At 38.1% G+C, this 20,542-nt stretch overlaps 3 protein-coding genes and 2 long non-coding RNA genes across 7 annotated transcripts; 3 read left to right on the top strand and 2 right to left on the bottom strand.

The window, feature by feature from the left end:
* Positions 1 to 15: 15 nt before the first annotated feature.
* LOC139193901 (uncharacterized) lies at positions 16 to 974 on the top strand. The gene is made up of 3 exons (XR_011578437.1): positions 16 to 141; positions 313 to 492; positions 583 to 974. It is a non-coding gene; the product is annotated as an uncharacterized lncRNA (long non-coding RNA).
* Positions 975 to 4,424: 3,450 nt separating this feature from the next.
* Positions 4,425 to 5,472, bottom strand: LOC108169902 (uncharacterized). The gene is made up of 2 exons (XR_001786218.3): positions 5,332 to 5,472; positions 4,425 to 4,684 (listed from the first exon to the last, which is right to left on the bottom strand). It is a non-coding gene; the product is annotated as an uncharacterized lncRNA (long non-coding RNA).
* A 3,820-nt stretch (positions 5,473 to 9,292) lies between these two features.
* SCL5 (scarecrow-like transcription factor PAT1) lies at positions 9,293 to 13,322 on the top strand. 3 transcript variants are annotated; one of them, XM_008343958.4, is made up of 3 exons: positions 9,520 to 9,637; positions 9,757 to 9,848; positions 11,265 to 13,322. In XM_008343958.4, the coding sequence occupies exon 3, from the start codon at positions 11,379 to 11,381 to the stop codon at positions 13,032 to 13,034; it is 1,656 nt and encodes a 551-aa protein (XP_008342180.1). In that variant the 5' UTR covers positions 9,520 to 9,637; positions 9,757 to 9,848; positions 11,265 to 11,378; the 3' UTR covers positions 13,035 to 13,322.
* A 127-nt stretch (positions 13,323 to 13,449) lies between these two features.
* Positions 13,450 to 17,279, bottom strand: LOC103404995 (WRKY transcription factor 1-like). Its single transcript, XM_029097659.2, has 5 exons — positions 16,952 to 17,279; positions 15,542 to 16,205; positions 15,305 to 15,455; positions 15,081 to 15,212; positions 13,450 to 14,304 (listed from the first exon to the last, which is right to left on the bottom strand). The coding sequence occupies exons 2-5, from the start codon at positions 16,137 to 16,139 to the stop codon at positions 13,770 to 13,772; spliced, it is 1,416 nt and encodes a 471-aa protein (XP_028953492.1). The 5' UTR covers positions 16,140 to 16,205; positions 16,952 to 17,279; the 3' UTR covers positions 13,450 to 13,769.
* Positions 17,280 to 18,068: 789 nt separating this feature from the next.
* Positions 18,069 to 19,907, top strand: LOC114822563 (uncharacterized). The gene has a single exon (XM_029097129.2). It carries the CDS (start codon positions 18,269 to 18,271, stop codon positions 19,772 to 19,774), a length of 1,506 nt encoding a protein of 501 aa, XP_028952962.2. The 5' UTR covers positions 18,069 to 18,268; the 3' UTR covers positions 19,775 to 19,907.
* Positions 19,908 to 20,542: the final 635 nt, after the last annotated feature.

Below are 20,542 nucleotides of genomic sequence, written 5' to 3'. Positions count from 1 at the left end.
CTGGTCCTGACCACTGAGACTTTCATTTGGATAGGTTCTCTCTCTCTGTCTCTCTCTCTCTCTCTCCCTCTCAAATGTCGAATTTTCTTATGAGGGTAATAACTGCACTGCTCGTTCTCTAAGTTGCTCCACTCAAATCAGGTAACCTAATCACACAACTTTTGAGCTTCACGTCCATTTATGATGCATATAAATTCAGTCTCCATAGAACCCTAAAAAATACTTCATGAAAAGGTGGAACTAGTTAATATGTATAAATTGTATTCTACTACCATTGTCACTTAATGCGTGTGTGTGAGCGCACAATACTAGATTTTTCAGCTGCGGAGTTCGAGCAATGGTGCATCACCGACGAGCAGACGCCGGACGACGAGTTGCAGGCGGCAATGGATTGGGCTTGTGGGGGAGGAGGAGGTGCAGATTGTAGCAAGATTCGGGTGAACCAAGCTTCCTATGCATTCAACAGCTACTTCCAAAGATTCAAACACAAAGGTGGGGATCTTGCTACTTCAAGGGTGCTGCTCTAATTGCAGAACTTGATCCCAGTAAGTACTTGATTATCTTTTTTCTTTCTGTTTTCAGCATAAACCCACAAAGAGTGAAGAAAGGAGCATGTGACATGTCCATACAAATGTTAGTGGTTGGCCATGTGATGTGAAAGATTTGGTTGCCAAACGTGATTAGTTGTTTCATAAGAGAAAAACTTGGTAGGGGCACCTGATCGGGTCATTCGTAAGACCCCTCATAAATATATAAGATTATGTATTTTGATCTCATACAGTGAGAGAGATGTCTTAGCCGTGCAACCCCACCGAATATCTTCTCGTTTCTTAAGAGTCTTAGACACCATTAAGCATTGTATTTTGTTTTGTTAAATTTTCGACGTCGGATTCTTACAGTTTTCAACAGAAACATCAAAGAATATCTCATATTCTGTAATTTCTCAATGAAAAATGAATTCAATTCATGGTAAACTCAATGTGCCAAGACCTCTTATGTTTGAATTCAAAATTCAAAGCACTACTGCAGGTGCAAGACTCCAAGTAGCTCCTTCGTCATAAGAAGTTGAGCTTCTGTGAAATTGGGCCTTTGGGCTCCAACATTTGAGGGCTTTGGTTCCTGGTTATGCTCTCACTAACTAACACAGTGCATTGCTTTTGTGTTTTGTGTCCTTCGACTGACCTTTTATACAAGCAATGACATGGAAAGGAGATTGAACACAAAACTTCAAATGCAGTAGTGAATGCTCTTTTGACGGCTCGTGCTTCAATATTAATACACATGCAAATTTTAGGTTCATTACTTTTTTCATGGACATGTTGTTTTTACCTTGTCCCTTATATTAATCAAATAGATAAAGATCTCAAGCGACATCGAGTAAGATAATCCAACAACCAGGTCCAAAAATTTAGACAAAAATCAAGTTCTTGTGTTAGGAAATCGAAAAGGGTAGATGGAGGGGACCTACATGTGACCTAAAATGCAAAACAAAATTGGGGTTTGGACCAGTTTTAAGTTTGAAGGGTCTGCAAAGGCAAAGGCAAAGCCTGCAACTTTGGGGGAAGATGAGAAGATGAGGACAAAAATTGAAAAATACAAAGCATGCAAAGGCAGAACATTAAACAATTGGTGCTGTCAATCTCCCAAAAGCAGTGACATGGTCGGCGTGATGACAGGGAATGAACATACAACAAAGTCAAGGTTTCATTATGCTTTTGCTGGTCACTCACTTACCTTTGGGGATGGGCATATGGGTCTTTGGACTTGTGAATTCGGATAGTATTATTCGGCCCGATGTAAAACTACCTGTTTCTTGTTTAATTTTTAACTGTCTAAGTTGGACTCGGTTTGTGTAAAACTGAGTCCAAAGCTGAGTCCATATTTCTTATGTGTGTGTAACTCGGTCCTGGCCGTTTAAGGATTTGTCTTAACACTTGTCATTTTATAAGTGGTTCACAATGAAACACATGAACCATAATTTTATATATGTCCAACCCTAAGAAGTAAAACAACAATCAAACTTCTTCAAACAAAGAGTCTTAAGAATCTTTTTATAACATTTGTTGGTATTGGTTTTGTTAGAAGTAATTCTTTCGTAATAGAAACACATAGAAATTGTTTTATATTGTTGTTTTGTTTTACAACATATGATTGAAAACGGTTCCATTCGATCCGTAGGTACTAGACCATATCAAACGGATCCAAAGGAGCCGGTTCTACTAATAAAATATATAAACCCGAACTGGCTCGGGACTTGTTAAAAAAAAAGTCGAATCCGGATCTACAAAAAATAGACCCGACTCGACCTGTGCCCACCCTGACTTAGCTTCATGGAAAGTAGCGAAACGATTGATGCTACAACCAATTCTTTGTGCTCTCATGAGCGATTATTAATCGTTAATATGTTGTAATACTAGTTTATATCAACGACATATAGTCATTCAAATGTAGACGATGGATAAATGTACTTTGTCCAAGGAGATATGAAATATCGTAGATAGACTTCCTCCTCAATGGGACCAAATTGTATGAGGTTTTTTAGGTACAATCCTAGGGACGTTTTAGGATACAACTTAGGCAAATAATTGCACCCTTAAATTTGTTAAGTTTTGTTTAACTTAACATAGTCCAAAATCAACTGTTTTTATTGAAAGCTTTGGTTAATTAGAAGACAATATTAATTTTAAACTCCAATACTGTAGGAACTCCCAACTACCACCTACAATAAGCTAGCTGCTAGCTAGGTCTAGTATTGGGGTCCACAAAAATCATTACTTCAAACAAATGTTGAATAGTTTTGCTTATGTGCGATTTGTATCTATATGTTATGGATGCTGGACTGCGTGTACACTTTATAGAAAATGAACTGTTTTGATTATTAAATGCGGTTTCGAGACAAGATGTTTGTGAATATTCTCTCTCAAAAGCACTGTTGTAAAAATTCTCGTTTAACGCTGACTAGACCTCGTTTAGGTGCTAGGCAGCTGGTCACCGTCTTAATTAATGCTTAGACGTTTCAAATTTAAGAAATGACACCTAGACCTACTGAGGCGCCCGCCTAGGTTGCGACTCACTTAAATAGAAAATAGATAACTTTTTGCATTTTTTTTTTCAATAAATTGTAAGAGACTTATTGAATACTTAAATGAACACACATTATATGCTTGTTTTTCATGTTTCATTATGTTCCAATATCTTATAATATATATGTTATTTTATTTTGTAGTTTATGATAAAATTATATATATTTTTAGTATAAATAGACATTTATTTACACGAAATATAATAGATTTTATTAAATTTGCCTAGTCCGCCAAGACTCCTGCCTAGACCCCGCCTAGCCGCTTAAGCGCTAGGTCCCAGCCTATTGCCTAACTAAAGCCTAACGTCTTTTAAAACTTTGCTCAAAAATGTTATGGATGTTGGAGTACGTTTGCTTTCTATTAAAAATGAAATATTTTAATTATTAAATGAGGCTTCGAGACATGATGCTCATATAAATTTTGATTTGCGAACATCGTCGCTCGAAAGTGATATCCTATATGTAGATGCATGTATCAATGTTTGATTAGTCAATTTATTGGATGCAAACGATGAAAGCACAAAAATAAAACCACTTGAGAAGATTAGAGGTCCTTTTCCCTTGAGCCATGAGCTAATGCTTATACTTACTTGAAGCAAAATAATACCCATCTCTCTCTCTCTCTCTCTCTCTCTAAACAAATACAAAATGCCAAATGGGGGAATGAAGAAAGGGTGACTGAAGATAAGAGTTGGTGGGGCCATTAGAGGGAACAAGGAAGCAACAAGATTCCCTTTTTGCTCAACTTCTTTTGCAAATTTGATTCTGCAGATTTACATAAATCTTAAATCATATGTAGGGATGAGAATCACTTGCAGGAAGGATAAACATTGATTGATTCAATGTCTAAAAGTCTTTCGGGGTTTATCTCTTTTTTTAATGAGGAAGGTGAAGGATTAGGCAAGTCAAACTATTCATAAAACTTAATCATAAAACTACAAATGGAGTCCTACTTTCTAACACGCGCAAAGCTGTCATAAAGAACCAAGACCTGAGTTTTAGCCGTCAACTACAAAGTAGACTACTTCTTTTCTCTCGTGTATATATATATCAATAAAATCTTTACTAATTAGTCATAAATCAATAATCAATTTTCTTTTAGGACATAATCAATCAAATATTTATAATAATTATTCATATGTCAATGAAGCATGTCACATGGGTTTAAGCGAGTTAGAAAATAACTATTATACCCTTATACCCTTCTCTCTTGACTTTATTTCTTTTTTTATGTTCTTCCCTCTCTAATTCTTATCTACTTCCTATCAAAACTCGTTGCCCAGCTCCAAATCTTATCAGCTCCTCAAGGTAGAACCTGATAAGGGTTCGTAACCACAAAAAGTAAGGTTGACCCCATGGAAATCTTTTTCATATTAATTAGAACCATATATATGGCCAGTAGAGATATATATGGCTTATAAAATATAGATCACAAAACGGCCTAACTAGAACCAAATTTTCCATGAGAGGCTACATAAAACTAACAACACTTTCCATTGTGAAAATCAGTAATATCCTCCCGAGTGCAAATCAATAATATCCATCATTTTCTCTTTCACTTGTTTATGTATCCCTTTAACTTTTTTTTGGGACATGTTTCAACTGTAAAAGAAAAAAATATAAAAAGTTTGTGTTAGCGATATTAATATTGTATGTCTAAATCCATCAACGTAAAAGCACAGAACATGACATAGACACTGCAATGAAGTGTCTGAATTCATAGATCAAGAAACAAACACTGCAACAAATCCACAAACCTATTTGAAAACGAATGCAGAATCCCAGAACAGGAAACAGATACAGCAACAAAGTGTTTGAATCCACAAAATAGGAAATAGGCACTGCGTCGTAGTGTCTGATTCCACAAACCTATTTGAATATCAATGCACAATCATAGAATAGGAAACAGGCACTGCAACAAAGTGTCTGAATCCACAGAATAAGACTGCGTTGCAGTAACTGAATCCACAAACCTATTTGAATCTAAATGTAAAATTACAGAACACGGGAGGCGACGATTAAACTAAATGACATAACCACCATGAATAAACATACACAGAGCCAACAAATATGCCGAAACAGACTAAAATTGTTATATGCCCAAACCAATTTTAACATCCAAACAAGCTCAAATTCAAAACCAAAAGGTATATTGTGCAAAATTACTCCAAATCTCTCAAAAACACAACTCAAATAACCTAAAACGTAAAAATTGAAGAACAAGAATAAAATAGGAAGAAACAAATTACCTTGATCGTGATTTTTTAGTCGCAAATGCGAATTGTTCGTCGGAATCGTTACTCGGATGATGAAGGTGGTGGAAGGTGATGGAGGTTGAAGGTGGGAGGTGAGGAGGTTGAAGTCTGAGACTGCTTTATGGCTGCTGCGCAATTTACAATTAGGGAGATGGAAAAGTTTGGTGTTTTAATTGATAATGACATCATTTGTAATTTTAATTAGATTGAGGTGTTTTAATGTATCTTAAAGTCTCATTGACCTATTTATAATTCCAATAAATTTGATTGACGTATTGTTAATGGACTAGGATTCTCTCCCCTCATCTTTCCATCATTTTCCACCCCCTCATCTCACATTCTCTTATTTTGTCTTTCTCTTGCCATAAAAAATTAATATAAGATGTTGACGTGGTTTAACCATGACCGTTCAAATAGGAGGGAAGGGAAGGGAAGGGGAGGGAAAAAAAGAGGGGAGATAATCCTACTCCATTGTTAATAAGGAAAACTAATGAAAAGGGCTTGAAAACTTTGAGTTTTAATGATAAGGACAAAATAAAGGGTAAAGTGAATAGTATTAGGATTGACTTTTTAGTGTAAAAATGTGGTTTTTCGTTAAAGTGAACAGTATTAGGTGCTTTCCGTTAAAGTTCCCTTGTTAATATCATAACTTTTAATTGATATATATATATATATATATATATATATATATATATATAATGGGAATTAGTTGTGGGGTCCACACTATATCGAATTTTAATGATCCTTGCAAAATATTAGTCAAATCGGAAATATTTAAGACATCTAATTGGATTCAAAGAAATTAACGAATACTTTGTTATATAAGAAACAATGAAATTTGATCTTGATAATTAAATAGGCAAATAATTTCGGATTGAATTGAATTTTTACAAGGATGATCTATGAATCGAGACTAACAAAGTAGACAGTTCGAATCGTTGAAATTCAATGTGGAGTGAGCTCTACACCTAATCCTCATTTTTTGAAATTGTGATTTCTGCAGTCATAATCTTCCAACTTTCAAATAAATATTGTATTTTATGTATTAGCATGCGCATAAAGTGCTTGACCAAAAATAAGTACTTCGAATACCTAAGTCCCAGCAACGAGTAAGGAATTTTAGGGTTTGAATAACATAGTTTTTTTTTTTCATTTGATAAGTGTTGGATGACTAACAATTTCAAAGTTAGTTGATTTGAAGTAGAATTGATGTTTAAATGATAACCCAGAAAATAAACATTTCAAAACCCTCAAACTTTTAACGTTTTAGTCGCTTTGGTTGGTTCATCCAAACTTAAAGTTGAAAATTCAATTAAGTATGAAAAAGTGCATTGCACTTTGCACCTTCAATTTGAAATGAAATAGGAGAACACCCATATTGTTTATATTTTTTCACAAAAAAGCGAGATACATAATAATATTAACATATTATTTATATTTTTCACAAAAAAATTATATATATATATTTACATCATTAATAAATCAAAATCACATCATTTTTTAGAAAAAGTAAACCAGAGAACTCCGATCAAAAGTAGTTATGTTTGCAATTTAAAAGAGCAACGTGGGATTAAAAATATCAGCATAAAATATAATAAATTAGATTGCAGATACAGATTATGCAGGGACGGGCATCATTTTTTACAGATAGGACGAATGAAACTAATTAGGGGATTTAAATCACTTCCGGAACTCACACTCCAAAGTTCACTGACCAAATAAATTAGATTGCAGATACAAATTCTGCAGGGACGGGCATCATTTTTTATAGATAGGATGAATGAAACTAATTAGGGGATTTAAATCACTTCTGGATCTCACACTCCAAAGTTCACTGACCAAAAAATTCATACTGTTTATGAGAGAGAGAGAGAGAGATTGTATGTAAGGCGCCAATAGATTAAGCTAATGAAAATTGAATAATTTAAACTGAGTGATTTGAATTCATTTGTTTGTGAACTCTGGAGTGTGAGATCCGAAGAGAATCTCAATCTCTATTTAGGAAAGACAAAGAGAAGGTCAAGTGGAGGCACTACTTTGAACTTTCCTACGTCATCTTAATTTATCACTTTAATTACCATAATAAGGTTCTCTCCATGCTCAACCGTGTGTGTCACTTTCTAATATATATAATATAACGTGTGTATCACTTTCTCATATATATAACTTGGTAATTAGGACCCACTAAACCCTGAACCTTACCATGCTACCCTTCCGCTTACACCAAAATTAGTCCACTACTTCGAGATTAAATTGAATTTAGCTTGTGAATAATGCTAATAGCAATCTTACGTTAGTTGGACATATGCTCGTGGACTCATTCAGACCGTTAACACGACACATGAATAGGGATGATATTAACTTGTGAATAACGCTATAAATAGTAGTCTTATGTTCGTTGGACATATGATGGTGGACTTATTTAGACCGTTAACATGACACGGGAATGGGGTTGATTTTGGAGTCGGGATCATAGTCATTGTTCTAAAAATCCTTACCTAGCACTGCCTACGTCGCTGGCTACTGCCTCGATTAGTCCTTAAGCGTTTGAAAATTAAGAAAGTGCGTGAGACCAGTTTAACCCGCCTAGCTCGCCTAAACCCTCCTAGGCACTCGCCTAGGTTGCAACCTCACTTAGATAGAAAAATCAATAACTTTTATTTTGCATTTTATACAATATATAATAAATTTATTTAAATCCGTCTAGGCCTCTTCTAGGTCCCGTCTAACCGCTTAGGCACTAGACCCCAGCCTACTGTGGCCATCCCTAGGGTCTTGTAAAACCTTGACCATAATATTTAGATTAAGCTTGTGTGTGTCACTTTAATATAACGTGTGTATCACTTTCTCATATATATAACTTGGTAATTAGGACCCACTAAACCCTGAACCTTACCATGCTACCCTTCCGCTAACACCAAAATTAGTCCACTACTTCTAGATTAAATTGAATTTAGCTTGTGAATAATGCTAATTGCAATCTTATGTTAGTTGGACATATGCTCGTGGACTCATTCAGACCGTTAACACGACACATGAATAGGGATGATATTAGCTTGTGAATAACGCTATAAATAGTAGTCTTATGTTCGTTGGACATATGCTGGTGGACTTATTTAGACCGTTAACACGACACGGGAATGAGGTTGATTTTGGAGTTGGGATCATAGTCATTGTTCTAAAAATCCTTGCCTAGCATTGCCTACGCCGCTGGCCACTGCCTCGATTAGTCCCTAAGCGTTTGAAAATTAAGAAAGTGCGTGAGACCCGTTTAACCCGCCTAGCTCGCCTAAACCTACCTAAACCCTCCTAGGCACCCGCCTAGGTTGCAACCTCACTTAGATAGAAAAATCAATAACTTTTATTTTGCATTTTATACAATATATAATAAATTTACTTAAATCCGTCCAGGCCTCTTATAGGTCCCGTCTAACCGCTTAGGCACTAGACCCCAGCCTACCGTGGCCGTCCCTAGGGTCTTGTAAAACCTTGACCATAATATTTAGATAAACCAACCAACATATTCTGTATATAGAAGGAATTTGCAAGTGAGGAGCATGGCTGGCTTGCTTGACGAAGATCCAAGAACCAGTAACAAAACTGAAATAGTCCGTTGGATTAGTTGATGTCATGCTGACTTGCTCCATGTGCATGTGAGAGGGAAAATAAACCAGCTCATCTAAAAGACTAAAATGATCAATTCAAGTACAAGCAAGCAACACATGGCTTAGTTATACTAATCAAAAGGGTATATTGGTAAAATCAATTTCGAGCAAACTTAAATATGCGCTTAGATATTGTAAGTGATAGAATAACTTTATTATTACGGCCCACTAAAATTCTGATATTCGTTACTTCGACTGATCATGAAAAAGAGTATGCTGGTCTCATTATTAGTATCTTATTTTATACAATCGTAAGCCAAATTAAATCATAGGATTTGCCAAAGAAAATTAAATCATAGGAAGCAGAATTTGAACAAAATTGCATATCAAGAGCACATTCGCACATCCGTTCTAATTAATATGATCGCATTTCTGGTTTTCAGGTGTTAGGTTGGACATTGACCATATGGTTGTTGCAGTAAAGGGTTATACAACTTGCTGACAAACAAATCCCACTGGTAGTAATGTAATTTCACAATATTTAAAGGGCTTTTTCCAAGTCAGAATTTTTTATATTCCACAGGTGGGTTCTCTTCTTCTTCTTCTTCTCTCTCTCTCTCTCGCCGAGTCACTCCCACTGTCAGAAAAAGACTGGTCTTGGGTGGAATTTCAAGCTTCAAATTCCTTCAAACAAGGTATTCCTATTCCTTTCAACCAAAGACTTGGTATTGTCAAATTGGAAGTCATCATTTACTAATTTTTCCATTCAAATCCTCTGTTTTAAATTGGCAATTCTGGTGGTGTTGCAAACCAGTCATTTCCTTTTTGGGAATGTTTTGAGCTCTGAGTTGTGTTTTCATGGAGGATTCTCTGTTACTTGAAATGGGTTGGTGATGTTGCTTTAAGGTATATTATATACAAACTTTGCTCTCCTTTTGGTGGATTTCATGGCGCTCTGTTTTCGATATCTGTGTTTTTTCTCTTTCTGGAAAGACTGAAGCTTCAAGTATGAAACTCTTGTTTTTGTTGAGATTTGGTGTCCCTTTTGCTTTATGAACTATACATTTGATTGTTTGTGGAAAGTTTCAAACTTTATCATTGGCTTAAAACCAATGGGGTTTCTCAAAAATCGAAAATTTGGGTTCGAATTCAATGGTGTTGGAGCCAAAAATTAAGGACTCATTTGGAAGCGTTTTTAAAATGACTGAAAGCGCTTTTAGTGAAAATATTTTTGGGTTTCAAAAGCACTAGTTATGTGCTTCTTGTAAGAAGCACTTCAAGTGCGTTTTCAGGATTCACTTGCATTTTTCCTAAGGATTGGTTCCAAACATATTTTTAACAAAAGCGCTTTTAGTCATTTTAGAAGGACTTCCAAACGAGCACTAAGCTGTTTCTGTTTTCCTGAGTGCTTTGGGATGATGATTTGGTGGTGAAATGGTCATTATCTGTTTAACTTCCTGATTTTATAGTTAAAGTATTAATTTGAATTCACCGCGGTTATTTCTTTTGTGATTCATTTGGCTGGAGAGTTTCGTACTTTTTTTGGTTGTCGAAATGGAAAGAATGTGGCAGTAGAGAGTGGTTAAAGGGTTAGAGAAGAGAGTTGTTGGGAGAATGGCTAATCTTGTTAATTGGAAGTTTACCGTTGAGATTTGAGATCATTTGGTTTTATAGTTTACTAGAAATTAGGCTAATATTGCACCAGTAATTGTATGATCAATGTCAATTTATGTTTTTTTGAAACTTTTTAATCTCTTTTAATTGCATAATCATATTGATGGATTGGATGGATTGGTTCTCTACCGGTTTTCAAGTGTCATGTTCGTCATTTTAGATTATTTTCGTATGCTTATCTGGTCGTGTTGGCCTCGAATTGCGGTTGCATTCTTGCTATACTTGATTATTGGTGAATAAACTCCAGGTTGGAAACACCAAGGAATTAAAACAACAGGTTTTGTACTTGCTTTCTTAACTGCTGAGATCAATAAGTTTGATGTTGAAGTTGTGAAATTGTTCTCAAAAGATTTACCTGTATTTTGCTAATGCGAATTTCTTTAGTTGTTCTACAACTAAAATTGTTAGTGAACTATTAGGCTATCATGCACCGTCTTTTCCATTTACGAGAACTCCACTTCAGCCTCTCCTAACTCCGAATTGCATAATGACTAAATCTTATCATTTTTCCTCATGCTTTTCACTTATCTTTGTGGTATTGCACAGATCTCGTTTTTTTTTTTTCTGCAGATTATGCTGGTTCTGTGTTATGTCGTGCCCTCTTTGTTCCATATATCTGTGTAACCGAGGTCTCTTATTGTCATACAGATAATGCTTCTGGCAAGCGAATTCGAAGGTTCCTTTATAGCTCTGACGAAGTTTGGATAACACAAATAGAAAGACACTTTTTGGCAACAGAGTCAACAAGGAGACTACTCTTCAATGCAAGCATCGAAGCAGCAGAGAAGTTCAGGGATGTCAAACCGGTTGCATTATCAGCCAATCCAAGAAGTAGAAGCCTACTGCTTGCCTCGGTTCCAAACTTTGGACCCCCAGCTACATTACAACGAGAGCAGCCAAAGTACCCACCTCCCAATGCAGAGTTTCCACTACTGCACTTTGGAGTCTTCCTGGTCTAATGGTAGCTACACCATTTATAACTCCCCATCAAATGTCAGCTTCTCACCTAGTGGAAGCCCGATGTCACAGCAAGACTCTCATTCATATCCGTCTGAGCGGTATCATTCCCCTGACCAGACCTACAGCTCTCCGATAAGCGGATCCTGCATAACTGATGATGCACCTGACTTCAAGTACAAGCTGAAACAATTAGAAACTGTAATGCTGGGTCCTGATTCCAACATTCTTGATAACTATTGCATTAATTTCCCGAATGGAGCGAGCAATACCCTGCCAGACACAGACAGCTTGGGACAGATTATGGAATCAATCTCTAAAAAGGATTTGAAGCAAGTCCTCATCTTCTTCGCAAAAGCAGTAGCTGATAATGATCTGTTAATGGCACAATGGATGAAGGATGAGTTACGCCAGATGGTATCGGTTTCAGGTGAACCGATTCAGAGGTTGGGGGCATACTTGCTGGAAGGACTAGTTGCACGGAAGGCATCCTCGGGGAGTAACATTTACAAAGCACTGAGATGCAAAGAACCAGCGAGGTCCGAACTCCTCTCTTACATGCACATTCTTTATGAGGTTTGTCCCTACTTCAAGTTTGGGTACATGTCTGCAAATGGAGCCATTGCAGAAGCCATGAAGGACGAGAACCGAGTTCACATCATTGATTTCCAAATCGGTCAGGGGAGTCAGTGGATCACTCTAATCCAGGCTTTTGCATCCAGACCTGGTGGACCACCCCATATACGTATAACAGGTATTGACGACTCCATGTCAGCTTATGCCCGTGGGGGAGGACTAAATATTGTGGGAAAGGCGCTGTCTAAACTTGCTGAGTCGTTTAAGGTGCCGTTTGAGTTTCATGCTGCAGCCATGTCTGGCTGCGACGTTCAGCTGGGGCATCTTGGTGTTCGACCTGGGGAGGCTTTGGCTGTGAACTTTGCTTTCATGCTGCACCACATGCCAGATGAGAGTGTCAGCACTCAGAACCATCGGGATAGGCTGTTGAGGTTGGTTAAGAGCTTGTCTCCGAAAGTGGTGACCCTCGTTGAGCAAGAATCTAACACAAACACTGCTGCATTTTATCCACGCTTTGTAGAAACACTAAATTACTACACAGCTATGTTTGAGTCAATTGATGTTACTCTTCCGAGGGATCACAAGGAGCGGATCAATGTGGAGCAACACTGCTTGGCTAGGGAGGTTGTTAACATAATAGCATGTGAGGGCATTGAAAGGGTGGAAAGACACGAACTTCTTGGGAAATGGAGGTTGCGCTTCGCAATGGCTGGATTTACACCATACCCTCTAAGCTCATTGGTAAATGCCACCATCAAGACGCTGCTAGAGAACTACTCTGACAAATATCGACTTGAAGAGCGGGATGGAGCACTCTATCTTGGCTGGAAGAACAGAGATTTGGTTGCTTCTTGTGCATGGAGGTGCAAACCGAGCACGAATTGATGCTTTTTTTCCGGAATGGAGGTGAGGCAAGCTTAGAGAACAGAACATGTTTTTTCATGTGTTCAAACCCTTGTAAGCCGCCAACTGTTACAAGGAGGCATTTCATGGTTGTCTCAGTAACTGAGAGAGAGAGAGAGAGAGAGAGAGAGAGAGAGAGAGCTTGGATTGGCCCAAATGTTTTTTTTTTCTTCCTTTTTTGAGGAAGTTTAAGTCTAAATACCATCAAATAAAGAGAACTGAAGGAAAGAGATTGGGAGATTTCTTTTCCCCATGTTCATCATACACTAATTACTTGGGTTTTAAGGTAGATTAATTTAGGTCAGATTATGAATTTTGTCCATTCGAGGAGGGTTAGTGCCATTGTCCTTGAATCGCAACAATTAGTAAACTATGGCGTTTAAATCGCAACAATCGATACCACAAGCCCAGAATTATTCAAGTAAACTATGCGATACAACCTTCATATATAAGTACTAACATGACATGAGTCCTCCTTCCTTAGTCTAATCCCTACATCTCCGAGGTCATTCAATCTATATAAATAATTTACACAACTTTTGTTAATTTTCCAATCCGCTGTTGATCATTATTGGCATTCCACCAGAGCATCCTCTCCTGAAACGAAAACAAGAGGAACAATGAATAAGATAAACCCTAGCACCGGGCCTGTCCTGATGCATTGATGCATTGATACATTATTTAGGGCGTCGATGAATCTAGATCCAGCATTGCAGGTTAACTATCAACGGGTTCTGCTTTCGGCTTTTCTTGCTCCAATGGATTACTTTCTGGACGCAGATTGTCGCAAACAACCATATCATCGCCTTCTGATTTAATTCCCAACTCAAGAGTTTTCATTTGATCTGCTCTACAAACAATCATGTAAGGGGGTTCGCTTTCTTTTGTGGTACATGCTTTTGCAACCAACTTCTCATGTAGTGTTCTTTCAGGGCTCAGATCAGAATCTACGACCACATCAGAGCCAGCAACATCACGTGATTTAGTTTTCCGTTGCTTGCTTGGTTTAACTTCATGTTCTGGGCTAGTATCGCGGCATACAGCATTCCCCTTGGGTACAGCACCAGACTCACTAATGCGGGCCGTCGTAAACACGTTTGATGCTGCTGTATTATGGGTGACAGTCCTTGTCGGGGGCATATCATGATCATGTTGCCCCTCATATGTGGCTATAACCACTTTCGAATCATGAGACGCCCTCTCTACATGTTTCCTAACGGGGCATCCAGGATTTGAGCATCTGTAGTAACTCCTACATAATGCAAGTGCAGAAGCAGAGCAGAGTCAGCAACACAGTATACCAAAAGAAACTAAGACAAATAAAAAAATGCCAAAGAGATTAACTGAAAACTTTGAAACACAAATTGATTCCGTTCACATCATTATATGACATTGACACTAAACAAGACCAAACTAAATAAAACAAGAAGCAGGGCACGTTTGAACAAAGCTGATAGATACAGTCACTATTGTCTCAGAAGTAATAACATCTAATTCTTCCAGTTTATCCCAAGAGCAAGATACAAGACTAGAGATGCATACGCAAATTACACGAAGGAAAAGAATGTCCAATGTGATCAACGCAATTACTGCGCATGCAAGTCTCAGACTGCACAAGTTTTCGATGAAATTGTAAAAAAGGCACTATGACAGACATTGGATTGCACCATTAGCCTCTAACGTCAATTTTGATCATAGTCCAGAATCAGATCATGGGTGGAATGTACCGTGTAAAATACTTTCACATCATATTACATTTGCAGTTTAATGATAGCAGTTGCAAACTTGCAATGATGAGTTAAAATTTTTCTTTACCAGATCGAGCACAAAGATTAGGGTTAAATTTCATATCAGCTGATAAAATCAGCTCTCAGGCCAAAGTTCGTAATGAAATTTAGTCTGTATAAGCAGTGAAACTATCAGACGTGATCAGTGCATTTCTGTATTTCCAAACCAATGAGCAGAGTGGAAATTTGGTGCACACCTCATATAAATCGTCAATACATGGAAGCATCAAACTGATTATACCTTGGATTTGGATTGCCTTTCACTAATTTCTGCCCATATTTGCGCCATCTGTACCCATCACTCACTATATCAACCTCACTCAAAGTCTGAACAACCACGGGTAATGAGTTGCCTTTATGTTTTGCCTTCTTCCTGATATTTTTTTTTTCAATAACAGTTAAACAAAGGTAAGTGTTATATACCAGTGCACAGGAAAATTCAAAATAGCTATTGCAAGAACATACTGTCTTTTAGGGTCAGGATCGCCATCTCTTGTTCTATTTGACTGAGCGAGCACACCCTGCACGGCTTCAGTAACTGCAACGCTTGAAAGCTGTGGGGGATCTACTGGCTCAATCTGGTTAGATGCGTGGCCATGCGCATTCGACGATTTATCTTCAAATACAAGGTCATCAAATAAATTAAACAGGATTTGGCATTGTAAGAACCATAATCAGATAACAACTAAGATTCATTCTCACCTTCACCATCAGTTTCCAAAACCACTTCTGGTCTTCCGTCATCAACAATGGATACAACAAAACTAACAGCTGCTGGGACACTTTGGACTTTAGAATGCTCATGCTCACCAAAGTATATGGTATCTGTTATCTGGCCACTATGTTTACGTTCCACTTGCCTCTTGACTTCACATTTTGGATGCGTACATCTGTAGTAACTTCTTACATATGAATTTCCCTTGACAGATTTCTGGCCATATTTTCTCCAGTGATAACCATCGTCTAACACTCTCTCAAGTGTAGTAGATGGAGTGGTTCCTTCTTGACCAGATCGCAAGGCAAGTGCAGTGGTTTCAGGGGTTTGAGGGGTTTTCTCAGATGTTAAAGAGGAAGCACTTCCTTCTTGATTTGGTTGTGATGCACTAACAACTCCATCAGGCACCTGCGACGCTTTCTCAGGTGTTAGAAATTGAGCAGTTCCTTTATGATCTGACTGCAATGGATAGATCCCTTTATTAGGAGTTTGATGTGGCACATTAATTTCACTATCAGAACTCTCTTTCTTTTGTAATACATCAGAAGCAACTTTATCTGTCCCATCTTCCCCTCGAGAAATCATGTGAACTTGATTCTTTATCACACCCTACAACTCAGCTCAGGATGACACATCACAGTTGATCTCGGCCTTGAAAAAAATGCCAGAGCAGTCATAAGGTAATGTCCCAATATAGTTAAACGAAGATCACAAACACCACAATTGCCGTTTTATAAAGAAATGAAAGACGACACTCCTCCTAGTCCTCGGTTATTAATGTGAATGGGTGAGTTTTATATGTGTGCGCACGCGTGTATATGAATTAATCCGTAGTGTTTTAATTTGGTTAAGCATATTACTTGAGCAGGTCAATCAGTTTTGCCACTAATATTTCAAATTTTGCTACGGTTTTAGGATGTTCGTGCTCACCAAATTTTTCAATACTGCTGTTTGTCCATATTTTACAAGGGAGAAAAAAAAAATTTAGAAAAATACCACCCAAAATTTACCTACAAATATAAATTTTAGCTCGAAAAAACACAAGTTCATAACTTTAAACAAATTAACTATTGAGTCAAATGATTAGCTCAGCTCAGTTCAGTGAGGTTCCAGGAAAATGAAAATAAAGCAATGGAAAATTATGGACTCAATTACGCAATTTTCTCGCACTTTCTCAGCAACCAAACAGAGCATATGCTAATCAAGTGCTACAACTACAACAAATAATTAAAAAATCACAACAAATAAAAAAAGTCAAAGCACATGATTTGAGGTCGATTAGATTTAAAAAAAAATAAACAGTAGAATTATAAAAAAATAAAAAACTAATCTCAAAAGCATCAATTTTGGAACTCGTACAAACCCTATACACAGTACCAAGAGAGAAAACTACAAACCCTATAAATTTCGCGATCAGTTGCTCCAATTCCGCAGGAAGCCAGCGCCCGGAGATTACATCAGAGCTGTAGATCACGTCGGCGGTGGTGATTGAGCTGGCGGGAGGCAGGGAGGAGCTGGGCGGCAGTGAGAGAAACGAGTCGAAGCTCTCTGAGTCTTTGCCAAAAGTCTAATCCGATGGGGGGGGGGGGGGGGGGGGGGGAGAGAAAGAGGGGGAGGAGAGATATTTGTTACCTGTGATTTGGTGCACGGAAGAATCTTTGTTCCTTGGGCTGTCCCGCGGTTTGATTGGTTATAAGCCGTACGAATCTTGGGCATGTGGGCCATATGCTTTTTCTTGGAGTTTGGACCTATAACGCCATTTCCCGGGTGTTGTAATTAGGCCGTGCAGCGGGGCCCATTTTAAAATCATTTTTTAATTGAATTACCAAATATTTTACTAAAAAAACAAATATAAAATAAAAATCATTTTTAAGGTAGAAAAATTTATATTTTCTTTTTCCTATCTCATGCTTCCAGAATACAAAATGACATTAATTTGAATTTGGTTTTTAAATTGATGGAGAGGAGATATTGAGCTTGAGACACGTTTAAATATTGGGAATAGAATATCACTAAGAAGTAAAAAGTTGGATTAAGTTCTCTCTATATGAAATAAAAATAACAAATTCAAACTCAATAGGGGGAATATCACGTTTTTCTTGTAGCTGCGGGCACTTTTGCTCTGTTTTTTATTCATATGGCAGTTACATTTAATTAAAGAGTTAAGATAATATACTCGATACAATTTAAAGCAATTTCCAAAAAAATATAATTATAGTTTCTTATAGTTGTATAACACATAAACGAAAGGTGAATTTTAGAGTAAATAATTTTTTTGTTGAAATTTCTCGATATTTATAGCTAAAATTTTAGAAATTGTGTGTTTAAAGATATATTGAAGCAACTTTTTTATTTAACAATTATTATTTATGAAATTTGAACTTATATATCTTCTTCTTTCAAATAAAGTGAAATTTGAGTATAATTAGACCAAAATATTAAAACTTATGTTCATTTTGTTAAAATAAATAATAAATAATAAAGCAAATAAAAACATATAAGACAACAGTTGCCAGGAGATACGCCGCCACGCACAAGCGCACGCGTTTCGTCTCCTTTCCTAAATCAGCCCCAATTCCAATCCAATCCACACACGAACCTCAAACCCTAATTCCCAAAATTCGTCCTCTAATTCTTGCCAAAACGCTCAATTTCTCCCCTTTCCAATCCCACCATCTCCTCGTCCCAAACCCCAATCCTAATCCAGAAGCAGAATGCTTCTCACTCCGGGTCACTCTCCTCGCCACCTCTCATCCCCTTCGCCCTCTGCAAATTCCGATGCTTCCGTCCAAAACCCTACGAATTCCACCCAAATCACTCCCAAGAACCCTAAAGGCCATCCCAAGGTCCTCGACGAGGACACCTATGTCGCCGCGATCGAGAAGATCATCGAAAGGGACTTCTTTCCCGACATTTCGAAACTCCGGGACCGGCTCGACTGGCTTGAAGCGATAAAGACCCGCGACCCGGTTCAGATCCGAGATGCCCAGTTGAAGATCATCGAGCGCCGCGGAAAGAAGGTAACTCATAATCCTGACCCTGATGGTAGAACCCCAGGTTCGACTTTTATGCGTAGTTATACCCCTGCCGATGAATTTGATGGTAAAACCCCGGGTGCTTCGAATGTGGGATTGTCTGGTGAGGTAGGGTCTAGCGGCGGTGATGATAGCGTGGAGGGATCATTGTCGCTTGATCAGTTTTTAAGGCGGTATACGAGTGAGGACAATTATAGTTTTTCGAATATTTTGGAGAAGGTGAATAGGAAGAGGAAGGAGAGATATGAGTATTTGACGGAAGGCGAAAAGGAGGAGGTTAAATCAATTGAGGATGTGAAGAGGGATAGGATTACAGATGGGTATGGGACGTCGGATCAGCCGCCTAGTACATTGGATGGGTGGAAGTATACGGCAAAGAATTTGCTGATGTACCATCCAGCTGATCGGGGTGAGGCTCCCTTGACAGAGGAGGAACGTGCGAATAGGATGAAGAGTTTGGAGAAGGAAATTAATCGACCCAACACGCGATTTAATGGGAAGACGATGGATTCCAGGCCAAAGGAGGATGCTATGGCTGAGTTTCTTTATACCACAGTTGCAGGTGCAACCCCAGTTATTATGGATAGAGATGGGGACAAATTGAAGAAGTATGATTTGGATGATTTGAGAAAGACTCCCAATCCGTTTTATGTGGAATCGGAGAAGAAAGCGGATAATGGTTATCGTTTTGTGAAGACACCCTCGCCTGCACCGGGTGTTGATGAATCACCGTTTATTACATGGGGTGAAATTGAAGGGACACCTCTGAGGTTGGATCTTGAGGACAATCCAGTGGATATTGGTGGCGGTGAAGGGCCTCAATATAGGATCCCATGCCCGCCTGTAAGAGACGAAAAGGCTCACTCGCTGTCAAGGGAAGCTGCACGCAAATTGAGGGAAAGGTCAAAATTGTTTCACAAGCCACCTCTGCCGTCGCCTTCTAGAGGTGGCAGTGCCAGTCCAAGTGTGCGGACACTCTCCCCTGCTGCTCAGAAGTTTGTTAGAAATGCAATGGGCAAGTCCTCATCTTCTATTGATGAAACTCTTCGTGCCAGTTACCGAGGTTCAAGTCCAGGGTTTACTACTCCTAAAGGTGGAAGGAGTGTGTCAAGGCTTGGAAGCCATGCTAGTATCGTATCGAGATCACCTTCTGCTGCAAGGGAGGGCACTAATCCTCATTGGTAATTTGGAGTTTTCTTTGTTATGATGTTCCATTGTAGTAATCAATGCTTTGTTTGGCACTGGATAATCCTTCTGTTTTCAACTATATATGTAAAATTTCTCTGCTGGTTTATCAATGTCAGTTTGGATGCTGTTACATATTTGAGTACTAGAGTAATTTGGCACCACGTTCTTTTGTTTGAATTGCCGTCAGAATTTCAGTTTAGATTGGGATATGTATCGTTTGACATTTTGCTGCTTCATAGAGAGGGATGTCCAAATGGGCTTTTGTATAATCAACAATCCTGCTGCATTTTCTGTTTCGTTTTTCGGATTGCATAGTAATGCAGAGTATATCATGTTGTTGAAGATACGAGCTTTTTCGGCATAGTAATGCATGCTACTCAATGTCATTAGAAACAACCTGTAAATCTTTTCTTTCTGCCTAAATCTACCTCAACATTCTGAACGTTTACAAATCGGTCATTAAAGTTGAGATAGATTTGCTTGCCTGAACCGGGAACTGAGTCTGAATCCGGTATCCGTGCCTCTGAATCTCTTAAAGGCCAGTCAAGTACTAATTCACATGTTTTCTCACTAGCTTCGATACACTCTGATATTGTACCTCATGGGAAATGTGATCTCTAGTAAAATTGTTTGGCATAGGCGATGAACTCAGTTCCCTGTTCTGGGGAGAAAAAAAGTGTTTCTGGTTTGAGAAATATTTGGAAATGTTGGATTCAGGCACGGGTGCTGTGTAAACTTTATTCTGATTGACCATCCAGATACATC

Source organism: Malus domestica, chromosome 17, assembly GCF_042453785.1.
Source record: "Malus domestica chromosome 17, GDT2T_hap1".
Lineage (NCBI taxonomy): Eukaryota > Viridiplantae > Streptophyta > Magnoliopsida > Rosales > Rosaceae > Malus > Malus domestica.
This window is presented reverse-complemented; position numbering and strand designations above follow the sequence as displayed.

What these genes read in the sequence shown, in the direction of transcription:
- LOC103404995 (XM_029097659.2), bottom strand. Translation starts at nt 16,139, where the DNA reads ATGATTTCTCGAGGGGAAGATGGGACAGATAAAGTTGCTTCTGATGTA. An exon ending in TTTGGAAACTGATGGTGAAG is followed by an intron (nt 15,456 to 15,541) that starts GTGAGAATGAAT and finishes TTGTATTTGAAG; the next exon opens with ATAAATCGTCGAATGCGCAT. An exon ending in AAAGGCAATCCAAATCCAAG is followed by an intron (nt 14,305 to 15,080) that starts GTATAATCAGTT and finishes TGCATTATGTAG; the next exon opens with GAGTTACTACAGATGCTCAA.
- LOC114822563 (XM_029097129.2), top strand. Translation starts at nt 18,269, where the DNA reads ATGCTTCTCACTCCGGGTCACTCTCCTCGCCACCTCTCATCCCCTTCG.
- SCL5 (XM_008343960.4), top strand. Translation starts at nt 11,379, where the DNA reads ATGCAAGCATCGAAGCAGCAGAGAAGTTCAGGGATGTCAAACCGGTTG.